The sequence below is a fragment of the Triticum dicoccoides genome, chromosome 5B (genome assembly GCF_002162155.2).
Source record: "Triticum dicoccoides isolate Atlit2015 ecotype Zavitan chromosome 5B, WEW_v2.0, whole genome shotgun sequence".
NCBI classification, from domain to species: domain Eukaryota; kingdom Viridiplantae; phylum Streptophyta; class Magnoliopsida; order Poales; family Poaceae; genus Triticum; species Triticum dicoccoides.
Window position 1 is genome coordinate 529,217,781 of NC_041389.1, and position 13,042 is coordinate 529,230,822.

Genomic DNA, 13,042 nt, shown 5'->3' on the forward strand with positions numbered 1-13,042 from the left:
TCCTTGTAGCTTCTGCTATGAATGATCGTAGACGCGCAAACGCTGACATGGAGCCTCGGCCCACAACGGTTTTAGCTCTCCGCCCTTGTGCCTGCAACATTGGGGTGTGTAACATCGGCATGTCCATGTCGTCGATGCTCGTCTGCACGGGTGCACACTACCACATCATCGCCGTCTTTCCTGGGTCACCCACTTCCACATGTCGCCGTCCTAGCAAAACAACTCATCCGTTGTAGCTTTTTAGTTTGCCACCCCGCCACCCAAACAGTAGCACTCCATCGATGTAGCAAAAAAATTCTGTCGGTTCCAACTTCTACCATTGCTGCTTCCAACATTTTTGCTCACATGTTGCAACTTTTTGTCCCTACCAGTCGTGAGGTCGAGTCCAGCAAAAAAAATGTAGCCAGTTCCAGTAAAAAAATGCTAGTCGTAGCAAAAACGACCTCGTTCGTTGTCTCGTACTAGCGCCGGTCATGTGTGGTTGCAACTTCCTATTTAGCTGGTCCCAGCAAAATGACACACTGGTGCTGGCAGCTGTTGGTTGCACACACCTCATTGGTTGTCTGGTTCCAGTGCCGGTCATGTGTAGTTGCAACCTCCTCTTTAGCCGGTTCCAGAAAAATAACACACTGGTTGCACACAGGTGCCGACAACTGTTGGTTGCAGCACACCTCATTGGTTGTTTGGTTCCAGCATCGGTCGTGTGTAGCCGCAACTTCCACGTTAGCCCTTTCCAGCAAAACGACATTTCAGTTGCACATCAGTGGCCGACAAATGTTGGTTGCAGCACCGGTACCTGTTGGGTCGTCGTTGACGCATGCGGCGCAGATGTGGTCGAGTCCCCTAGGCACCATGGCCATCAGTCACAGCATTTGTAGACGCCCCCCGTTGTGTTGAAGTGCGCGGGGTTGCCTTCGTGAGCGCCTATGCCCTCCGTCGAGGCCGCAAGGGAGAAAAAAGGGGACAATGACATGTGCCCTTCGTCGAGGCTGCAAGGGAGGAAAGGGGGGACCGCGGTCATGGAGGAGAGCTTTTAAGGGTGGCTGGGTTGGGTCAGCGAGTGTGTGGAGAACGACTGCGAGAGAGAAAGTATCGTGAGGATGAGTCAGAGGAAGAAGAGATAAGGTAGGGGCATTTTGCAAGACGCACGATGGGCCTCGATCGTGTGGTTCGCGTGCGACCGGTGCAAGCTTCTTTCGGTCTCCCGACCAAAAATATTTACCTGCGGGAGGGCCCTGCATGTGGACGTAATTTCCGCTCTGTTTTAGGTCCGTTTTCATCCGCTCGTTTCGGTAAACATCAAAACGCATGAATTGCTAGCTAGCTAATACCATATCCAATACAAAGGGTCTAATTCAGACATCCGAACGCAGTGTAAGAAAAAACGTTGCACTTTAGACATGTTTCAAGCTACTTTGAGAACCTTAACCACCGGTTCTAAGTTAAACATCAAAACGCATCTTTTCGGAACTAGGCCATATTTGATAGTCTGCATCTTTTCGGAGTCTTTACATTTGTGATAGAGTTGGGTCTCGCTGACTAAATACATGTCAAAATCCATGTTCCGCATATAGTTTGCTAGGCTACTGACGACCCGCAAGCTATCATAGGCACTTGGGTCGTCACATCGCTTGCTCGGTAGCTTGCCAGCATGATTTTGCATTCACGCTCGCACATTCATTTGGGCTTTGCTGTGAAATGAGAAAAATGTCCATGGATTTAGAAAAATCATTAAATTGCAAAAAATCATGATTTTGAAAAAATGTTCATCAATTTACAAAAATGTATAAGGGTTTTAAAAAGTGCATGGATTAAAAACATGTTCGTGCATTAGAAAAACTACACAAATTTTAAAAATTGGTCGCAAATTAGAAAGAAGTTCATGGATTTTTTTGTGGATTTTAAAAAAAGTTCATGCATATAAAAATTGTTCACACATTTGAACAAAAATCGCCAGTTCGAAAGAACTTCACTAATTTGAAATTTGCTCATGGATTTTTTACGAATTTGAAAATTGTCCATTGATTCGAAAAAAGCTCACGTATTGAAAAACTGTTCGCCAATTTGAAAATAGTTTGTGGATTTTAAAATGTTCATGCATTTGATAAATTGTTTGCAAATTTGAAAATTGTTTGTGCATTTGAAATAATTTCAAGAAATTGAAAAATTGACCGCGAATTTGAAAGCTGTTTACACATTTGAGAAAATCTAGACAATGGAAAAGAAGAACAAAAAATGGGAAAAAGGAAAGAAAATGGTGTTTGGAAGCTTCTAGAAGCTTCACAACACCGGGTGGAGAAAGCTTCCTATAAACCCGAATTGCAATCCCTAGATGGGCTGGCCCATTGTCCACAAACATCTGCTGGTGTGTGGGCTCTACGAGTTTTTTAATCCATGCACTTTTAGCGAGACCATGGATTAAAAATGTATACGGGCCTATTGTCCATAATCGGCGCTATAGGCGAGACCTCCTATTGGCACCTTTGAAAAGTTCACAATTTGGAAAACTCGTGCATTTGAAAAGTTCACGATTTGGAAAACAATCATGAATTCAAAAAAAATCACAAAAATGAAAATTTTCATACATTCAAAAAAGTTCACGAACTTGAAAAAAATTCAAAAGATTGAGTAAAATTCATGACTTCAAAGAGAAGTTCAAGACTTGAAAAAAGTTTGTAATTTGAAAAAATCGCAAAAGCAAAAGGAAGTTCACGAATTTGAAAAACAAAAACATATTTAAAAAATCCTAATTTGTAAAAAAGTTCATGAAAAATTGAAAAAGAGTTATGAATTTGAAAAGTTCGTAAATTTGCTAAAAAAAATCACAATTTGAAATACAATTGGCACCTTTTTTAAAAGTTCACAGATTTGATAAAATCAGAAAATAAAAAAGAACGGAAAGGAAAAAAAGAAAAAGAAGACAAAAACAAAATGAGAAAACCAGAAACCCCATGCACGGTAAACCCGATCAAAACCGCCTAGAGAACAACAGTCAGAACTTTCATGGGAAGGTTCCCGAAAAAATAGGTGGAAAAAAAGACCTACATGGGCCGATCCATGTAAATAGACAGTGTTGTGGAGGGTTGTGCGCCTGTTTGCGAAACCACTGTAACCTGCGCTTAAGGCGCCGAATAGGTGTTGGGGCTATAGGCGCCGAAATAGAAAACAACAACTCCCATGTATATGCGAGATGATTAATCAGCTTCCCAGGCGTTGACAAGTGATGCACTGCATGCGCGCCATCATCCTCCAAATGCTAAACCGTTTTCACCGTTGGGTTTCTCGCGTCAAGATATTTGAAACTAGATCCTTTTTATGAAAAAAAAGACATAGTCTGGTGCATTTCCTGTTTCCATATGCACGCTGGAGATGAAAATGAAAAGAAAGAATATAATCGACAACCATTCTCAACACTCCAGAATAAGGACAATCTCCCTGCGGCTGCATCAAACCCTAACTGTAAGCCCAATGATACAATAAGAACAGACTGGTGTATGCACCAAAATTTAATACAGCAGGGAAATCCTGTGAGATAAACCCCATATATCATCCACAACAATCAACAGGACGCATCATCCATGGCAAGAAGGGAACAATAATTTCTTTTCAGACAAAACTATACAGCCAAAAGAAAAAAGGATTTTCACTTCTGGGATTTATTTCCTATTTATTGCTGTGTTTGCCCCCTTACTGCTTGGTAATGCGCTTTTCAAGTGCAGCCATCATGTCCAACCTAGACAAACAAAATCGTCTGACTCTGAAAATGTAACCCCGCTGTACATACATGGTCCATCCATCACGGGATATCCTGCCCATGATCAAACAGATGATCCCTTCTAATCGCTTCTCCGGCAATAACAAGCAGTTTTGTTTCGTCACTGGACCCGAAGAAAATACTTGTGTTAGTACCTAAAGTACAGTTCGTTCGGCAACCAAAAAGATCAAAGAGTGAGGCTATGAATTGGAAATCTGGAACCAACCTAATTTGAAGGCGGTGGGCCTCGGTGGAGTAACCATGCTGCCCAACCATTGCGTCTTCGGACATTATTTCCCTGTGGGCACACCAGTGGTAAATCATGCAGGCATAAAACAAGTCAGATGTGCCAGATCATGATCATCACATCAGTCACTAGAATGGAAGGATAAAATGAAAAGCCAGTGCCCCAGGTCTGTATAGCAACGAACCTGCACTTCCAACAACTCAGAGCCCCGGATAGAATCTAGTACATAGTTGGTATCTATTCCCAACATTGTAAACCTGGTCAACTGCAAGAAAACAAACCCAGATCATTACATATACTGATATACACAATCTAAACCGCCAGTGTCAGAGTAAAATGAGGTCACCAATATAACCCTTGGATGACAATTGGTGATACATCAAGGTAATCCGCCATTATGAAGTGTTCATTTCTCATAATAATAGAGGCTACATTTACATTTGCTAGATGCTAAATGAAATATGGTAACCTGGGAGGCTTAAGTGTTCATTTGTTAGAATAATAGAGGACTAAATAGTCGTGCCGCAGAAATTACTACTCTAAGCAATCCTATATTCTCCTAACATAAATGCATCTTACAAAGGAAAAACAAGTTTCTAAAAACAAATGAAAACTAAAATAAAGAGTTGTGAAACACTAAGAGAGCAATGCAAAGATACTCCTGGGGTACAGCCATGTACTATTAGGGACTGCTTGTCAACAGCTAAAACCTTCCTCCAAAGCACCAGCTTCAGTTCCATACTCTCACCACTTTCTTGGTTTATAATCTTGAGAATAAATTTAGGCATAGTTATATTTAGGTGAACTCTTAACCCTAGAAGTCATCATTGAAGTACTAATGGATGGCAGTATTTTGAATAATGATACCGATTTGGTCATTTCACCTGTTAACTACAAAGAAAGTGATAGTCAAATGCAAATGTCGCTAGTAATAATATTTTGCAAAACGGCCCGAAAATTCAACTTGGAAAGAAGGTAACCAGCAAGAAGGTTAAAACAGATACAAAGTTGGTATGCAAGAAATACTAATCAAACTCACATTCATAGAGTCTGTAATTTTTCACAACTACTGTTGGCAATGTTAACATATTAGAACCAAACAATATTTCTTCAGGAAGAGAACAACTGAGCTCGAGCAATGTGAGAGCAAATCTACGGCACTCTACCGTAGAAGCACTACCAAACAAGTTAGTATACTTTTAAATAAATTTTCCAAAATATGAAATGTTAGAACAAATTAAATTTCTGTGATGCACACGAGATTAAGAGTTGTAATTTAGTACTACTTACAAGTATCATCTATTGTCTTGCCCAACAAAATGGCAGCGATCCTCATTTTATAGTTTTGCCACATTTATAGCAACCACAAATAACATCTGTAGTGGTCATGCCTTGAATAATGCAAAATGTGAAACCCCCCACTCCCTTCCACCACGCACAAAAAGAGCCGCAAGTAATACAGACAGGTAAATGCAGATACAATCTTGTCGTTTACAAAACAAACTCATGTTCGTAGAATATAGTGTACTAAGTAAATTTCCAAGTTCTAGTCATGCAACATAAGTTATATAATATGTGAAAGTACAATCAGCAGAGGTATCACACTAGCATTCAACCTGTCATAGAGATTTAGAACAACAGATAAGATACATCTTGATTTGACATGAAAAAAGGGAATCAAATGAGAATTAAAAAACAGACCATAGGAAATGAAGCGATTAGGTCAATAGGCACCCATCCTTGATCATCCATACGTTCCCTCAAGTATGTGTCGTGGCAAAGATTATTAGTGCTAACAAGAAAAGAAATGAAACAAACAATTAGCATAAAAGACAATAACTCCTCAAGAATTTTCAAATAGATTCACTACCTAAAATAGTGCTCGATCTGCAGCTGAATGTCACGTTGGAGATTAATTTGATCTTGCTGAAACGCCAATGGTTGCATTGGCGGACGGATAAGATGCATGTTTTGAAACTGCTGCTCAACTTGTGTGACATAGTAAGGATAGGAGGCTTGTAAATCGGCTGCAGATTGCCACACCAACCACATTACATCAAAGAGAAGAATTTATATCAAAGGATGACACGGGATGAACTGACTTTACCAGGATACGGAATGGATTGAACGTACGGCACAAAAGGTTGTGGCACCATGAAATGGGCAGCAGCAGGTGATGGTGGTGGTGGTCGCTGAAATGGTCCAGGCTGGTAGTAGCCTGGCTGCTGCTGCTGCACTGGCAATGCACGGGAATAGTTCCTTGGTGAGAAATTACTCCCTCTTTCATGGTCACGGCGATTCCGACCGCCACGACCACCAAAGCCGTTGCTATTACCACTACCATGTCGGGCATTATTGTTCCAGTGGCCGCTGCCACTACCGCCGTTATATCTATTGCCCCCATCACCACTGCCGGTGGCATTGCTGTAGCTTCCACCACCACGACCGTTGCCATTCCAATTATTACTGCCGAACACTCTCCTACTATTGTCAATACCACTGCCACCAATGGTGCCGCTATGAACACTAGAGTTCAAGTTGCTGCCAGCAGTAAGACCCCCATCATTCCAATTACCATCACCACCACTACTGCTGTTCCCGTCACTGCTATAATTACCAGTGCTCTGGCTATGAGTGCTCACATCGCCGCCGCCCCCTCCATTGTTACCACCGTTACTGCCACCATGCCGAACAAAAATTGGCTGGATAGTGCTGCCGTTCTGCGGCGACGAGGCCGTGGTGGTGGCATTAAGAGGAGAAGTAGAGGCAGGGCCTGGACTTGAGGCAGTGGAGATCGGAGTAGAAACCGGTTGTGGCTGCGGCGGCGGCACCAGTGGCACAATCGGATCCTCCTGATTCATCCACAGATTCATTCATCAGACACGCAAAAAATTCTTCAGGTATTAATGGAAAAAAAAACTAAATACGGGAGATGCTTCCTAGATGCATCAGCACAGTCCACGTGTAAATTTGATCGCGAGATTCAGTTACCGGCGCGGAGGGGGCAGAGCCGTCGGAGAGGGACTTGAGGGAGTCGGAGGAGGAGGACTTGGGCCACGCCCGCGCGGCCGTGTCGGCGAGTGCCGGCCACGACTCGTCGCCGCCCATGATGCCGCCGACAGGGGCCGGGGGCGGCGGCGGCACGTTCCACGCCGTCTTCCTCGCCGCCGCATTGCCGGGATCGGCCCCCTCCGCCTGCGCGGCCGGATCGCGCGGGTTCTCCCGCGACGGGGCCTGGGGCGGCGCGGCGATCGCCGCCGGCGCCAGTCCGGCGCTGGCCGCCGGTTGCGTGGGCGCGGCGCCTCCAGCGGCCGGCGACATGGCGGGGCGGCGCGGCACGGGGGCTGGAGTTAAGGAGGAGAGGTTTTGGATTGCGATTTAATCGGGAACGGAGGAGACGAGGGGAGGCTGCAGGCAGGGTGGAGGGGGCAGCGGCTGGAGGGGGGAGGGAGGGACTAGAGAGGTGGGGGTGGAAAATGGAACGCAGCCGGAGGGGAGGAGCGGCGGCGGTGGAGGCTATAGGTGGGAAATTCTAGGGCAACCCGCGGGGCATTTCCGGGAAAGGCACGCCCCCCTCAGGACAGAATGATTTTGTTGTGCGTATTTCCCAACTGTCGCCGCCGCGCTGCTGCTAAACAGACAATGGCCGTGCTAAGACTGACAACATCGCACATGTTACCAGATTACTCCCTCCGTCCGGGTTTATTAGGCCTCTGAGCATCACAAGCATGTCCCTTTTTATAAGGCCTTGTTTTGGAAAGATACATGCATGCAACCATTTCATTGGTTGCATTGAAAGTCATTGTTGTTGGTGTCATGACTAGACAATTAATATACTTAAAGCGTGCTTTTTCATTGGCTGCATGCATGTGAGGAATGCATTGGAAGTTGAATGAAAGAATTAATGTGAGCAAATTACTATGTGTCTTGGTCTAAAAGAAGTTGTCTTTAGGCCTAAAACCCGGACGGAGGGAGTATTTTACTTCTAAATTTCAAAAAAAATCTATTTCACTTATATACTAATAAACTAATTATTTTTATAATTAGCACATCAACTCGTGTGCTGCTAGGAGGAGGAGGAGGAGGAGGAGCCGTACGTGCATAGGATATGTGTGCCATTTATCGGCAGCGTGGCACGCTTTGCATGACCACCCAGCGACTCTTCACTGGTACAGTGTACGTAGACTGGTTAACAGTTAGCTGGTCCCAGATTCCGACCAGGAGATCGCCTCCACGCGCTGATCAATACGGTCGTGTTGTTCGGCTCTGTGTTTTGTAAGTATACTGTACGTGAGCAGTGAGCAGCGCAGCGACGTGGAGCAGCTGCCGTTTCGTCCCACCGTGCGTACGTGTTTGACCCTGAATTTTGTTTGCACGCCATTCACCAGCAGCAGCCCAAGACGCGCGCGCAGACGGTCGCCGCCACACGCGCCCATGGCCTTCTTCTCGCCCATGCGGGCGTGTCAGTGTTATGGCGGCAGAAGCTAGGACCACTTCGCCGCCCGGCACCGTAGAAAATGTGAAGAAAACGGTCTGTAACCCCGTGGAACAAACCAAAAGGAAACTGTCACCGGTGTGGTGACTGGCCAGTGAGACGTGACAGATAGATAGATAGAACTCCATGCTGGCACGACTACTTGCTGACACGACCCATGTTGTTGAGTCAAGGCATCGAGGCAATCGCTGCAATGCCTCCATCCAGTGCAGGTTCCTTCCTTGTGGTTTCCCCCGTGTCGCCTGCAGGCCGCCAGCCAGCCAGCCAGCCAGCAAATTCCGTTTCTTTTCTCCGGGGGCGAGGGACCTGGACATGGACTGACTCGGGCAGGTAGAAATTTCAATGGAGATTTACGTCTCGGGCTTGTGATCTCCCGGTGCACGTTTGCGCCGTCGATCGGTGGTTCGTGCGTGCGTGCATGCATAAATCTACGTGCCTTTTTGCTGCCGAAAGGAAGGAGGAGATGCCCGGACCGCAGGAAATCGGGTCAACAAGAGTAGCAGTCGGGCTCGATCTGATCCCAACGCATATTGACCAGCGGGTGTCATTCGCTTGCATTGGCATAGCCACGTACAGTAGCTAGCTTCTTTGCCATCTGCAGGCACTAGCCTCGTCACCTGGTTCCAGTTTCTGAACAGAAAGTCGCTGTCTGTCTCACCATCAGTGAGGTAAATGTCTACTCCACCGTGTCGGTCCAGGCGCTGCATGCATGCATGCTCGTCTCACACTGGCACGTACCGTAAAAAGAGGCCGTAATCCGGGCCGGGACGTAGCTAAGCTAGCTGGGTTCCAAGTTGGACGACTCCTGGCCTGTTGACCTGTTGTCTAGGGCGGCATTGAGGCAACCGTTGCACGCACAGCACTGCCCCGGCCAGCAGCAAGTTCCCCGCTGTTTCGTCCGTGTCTGCCCCCTCCCCTCCCCTCCCCTTGCTGTAGAGATTTGTTTTCTTCACAAACCTGGACACCGACCGATCGAAAGGTCCAGGAAATCAGGAGTACTCCCTCCGTTCGGAAATACTTGTTGGAGGAATGGATGTATCTAGACATATTTTAATTCTAGATACATCCATTTTTATGCATTTCTTCGACAAGTATTTCTGGACGGAGGGAGTATAAACGTAGGTCTCCGCGGGCCTGGATGATCTTCGACCCCGGATCGGTCGGAATTTCGTTCGATTCGTTGCTAGATACTCACACGCTGGGTCGGTGGGCCGGTTCGTGCGTGCGTGCGTGAAGCCGAAGCCTGCTTTCAAGCGCGTGCGGAAAGGGAAGGAGAGGAAAGGCCACCAAGTCGGTCGGGTCGGGTCAACAAAAGTGGTTGGATTCGATCTGATTCAGATTTCAGAGCCCCGGCCCCGGCCCCGGGTGGACGCGCCGCTCTGTCTTGATCTGGACGTTCTTTTCAGGTGGCGATGGCGTGCCGGGTGCGCGCGCTGGGCCCCCCGCCCCATGCCGCGCCTTTCAGTTCCTGTTCGTTGGCGACAAAGTTGCTGAGTTTTCTTCGTCACTTCTTTTATACTACTTACAAAAGAGCAAACATAATTTTTTTTAAGTGCACCCCACAAAACGTACACGGATACATTACCATCGCATGATTAGTTCCACTAAACTCAATCTAACGGCTAGCCTTAACCTAATCTGTTCTCTGTGTGCATTTAGCAATTTACATTGACTGACCGTACTTCACCGTGGAGGAAAATATGAAGTCCACGCCTGGTCAATTAGGAAACTATAATCACGGACATCTATACTATTTATAAAAGAGCAAACATAATTTTCTTTAAGTGCACCCCATAAAACGTACACGGATACATTACCACCGCATGATTAGTCCCACTAAACTCAATCTAACGGCTAGCCTTAACCTAATCTGTTCTCTATGTGCACTTAGCAATTTACATTGACTGACCGTACTCCACCCTGGAGGAAAATATGAAGTCAACGCCTGGTCAATTAGGAAACTATAATCACGGACACATCTAATTATTAGGAAACTAATCACAAACGCATCCTATTATTAGGAAACTAATCACGGGTGCATTCTATTATTAGAAAAATAATCACGTGCGCATCCTATTAGAAAATTAATCATGAACACATCTAATTATTAGGAAACTAATCACGGACGCATCCTATTAGATAACTAATCACGAACGCATCTAATTATTAGGAAACTAATCGCGAGTGCATCCTATCGTCTCCTATGAGGGAATCGCGATCGCGAGTCGCCTGTCGTCACCAGCCCACCACCCACGCGAGCCACAATGGGAGACATGCGAAGAGGAGCCGCGGCTTCCTCCGAACACGCACACGTGCCGTCGCCGCCTTCGTCTTCTGCCTGGAGGGCAGGTCACTCTTCTACTGACTGCAACGACTTCGCATCATACAGAGAGACCAACCATGTTTCTCCGAATATCTTGAACCATGATCCTTATGACTTCATCTCTACTACTTATAAGAAGTACATTTTTTCATTTGACTGCTTTCCCGACTTGGGAGGTAAGGTATGTTTTATCCACTAGAGTTGCTAAAATTGGAAGCATATCTGCAGTTTTTGCTTTCTAAACCGGCATTTGTTAGCCCTTTTTTGCCACTGTTATTCTTACAAGTGGTAGCCTACGTATCATTATTACTACAAACTGAGAGGATATTTGTTATATTGTCAAAATTTTAGAATGTTGAGCCCTTAAAGAAATGTGTAGTACTCAAGTAACTGTCCCAAGTTGTCATATTAATGCTTTTGTCCCGTGATTAACAAGTATAATTACGCAATTTATCAATGTAATTTTTATTTGGTTTACATGTTCTATTTTCATAATAAAGTAAGCCACTTTTCTTGCTTCCAGACATTAAAACACTTGTGGTGTAATAGTAGAATCGGATGGTCCAACTAGCATTTTTTTGTCTTGTTTCACAGCTGATTCTATGCAGTCAAGACATCTCTACACTTCTCTATGTGACAATGGCTTCCTCTTTTCAACAAATCATAAAGGTCTCTTCCCGCTATTGTGTGGTTGACACTCAATTGTAATAATAATTCTTGACTGGAGTTTGTTAGCACTGAAACGGTTCCTTAGCTTGTTCTAAGTGACTTTTTCATGTGTGATTATACTTGCATAAATGTGTGCATATGGAGAATCATGATGAATTTTCTAAATAATTTTGAGTTTTAGACATTGGGAAAAGTGGATGGTCTTTTAATACAGGAGACATGTTGATTAAGGAGAAACGAAATTTCATATTATTTGTATGAGTTGAGAATAAGAGATTGTGTACTTTATAAGAAAATTTCAAATTTATGAATAAATTGTCTTGTATTAAGGATAGTATAATGTATTAATCCAAATAGACGCGTGTTGCACGTGCACACTTATTAGTCCAAATAGACGTGCGTTGCACGTGCATATTTACTAGTCCCAGTAACAGATGGATGGGATGGGTGGGTCGGTCGTGGGTGTGTCGCACGGGCACGGCCGACCGAGGAACTCTCTTTGGTTGACCAAAGCCAGCCAGCCCACCCACGCCCCATGCTGCTATCTCCTGCCTGCATGGATTCCTATTCCGACGAACAGCCTCTTCAATAAACACAAGTTTTCTGTCGCGATCGATCGCTACCTAGCACTAGCCGTGATAAGGGGTCGACATCAGCAGAAGCAATGCTTCAGTATCAGCACAGACTAGTGCCAGTGGCGCTACTGCTCGACATCCACTGAGAGCCTCCGTTCCGGGAATAGATCAAGAGCACCATCTTTGATCGCTCGTGGTAGAGAGTCGTGCTAGCATAAAAGTCAATGCGGCGCACTACGTCTTCTGTTAATTTCCTGCGGCTGGCTACCTCTCAGGCTCTGATGGTCTCACCTTACCTTGGTCATATTAGATTCAAAGGCTACGCTACTTCCTGCTGACCTCACAACTTGTTTGTTGACGGATGCACACGTACGTAGGAGTATACATGCCAATGCCGCGAGAGAAATGTTGTGTGACGAATCAACCGACCCAAGGCGGTGCTGATTCAGACTCGCCCCCGGGGCGCCGCTCTCGCTTAGGCCAACTCCATCCCAAGACCTCATCCTGTCCGTCCATGTTTGTTTGAAATAAAACGGACAGATGAAACGACCCAACGCACAACTCCATTTATAATAAGTGTCCATTTTTGGTCCGTTCTACCTCATTCTGAGAGCAAAGTTCCGCCGGATTTGCATCTGAAACGGACACAAGCGGACGATTCTCTGCGTGGTCCTCGTCCAGCTGTGTCCTCTGCATATGACCCCTGTCCCACCTGTTATTGGGCCCGTTTACCCACATACCCATCCCTCTCTCTCGCCCTTTTTCTCTCTCTCTTCCCCACCAACCCAACCATGCATGCTCTCGCGCTGGGCACCGACTCTGTGGCCGCCGCTACCTAGTGCCGGTCCTGCACGTCGGCGTTCCAGGCGCGGGAGCTCGAAGGCGAGCGCCAGCTGCAGCACCGGACCGCGGGCGTGACATGGCGAGGTGGTGGCCGGCGCTGCGGGCGGCGCTGTTGCGGTACGTCCACGGCGGGGCG

The 13,042-nt window shown here is 46.0% G+C and overlaps 1 protein-coding gene across 2 annotated transcripts; it reads right to left on the bottom strand.

Annotated features, from left to right (window-relative positions):
- Positions 1-3,477: 3,477 nt before the first annotated feature.
- LOC119311370 (la-related protein 1B-like) lies at positions 3,478-7,434 on the bottom strand. 2 transcript variants are annotated; one of them, XM_037587010.1, is made up of 7 exons: positions 6,993-7,434; positions 6,109-6,853; positions 5,872-6,028; positions 5,703-5,793; positions 4,186-4,266; positions 3,981-4,052; positions 3,478-3,884 (listed from the first exon to the last, which is right to left on the bottom strand). In XM_037587010.1, the coding sequence occupies exons 1-6, from the start codon at positions 7,320-7,322 to the stop codon at positions 3,981-3,983; spliced, it is 1,476 nt and encodes a 491-aa protein (XP_037442907.1). In that variant the 5' UTR covers positions 7,323-7,434; the 3' UTR covers positions 3,478-3,884. The 2 variants fall into 2 exon arrangements, with proteins under 2 accessions (XP_037442907.1, XP_037442906.1); XM_037587009.1 differs by having other exon boundaries at positions 3,478-3,878; positions 6,993-7,433.
- Between the last annotated feature and the right edge of the window lie 5,608 nt (positions 7,435-13,042).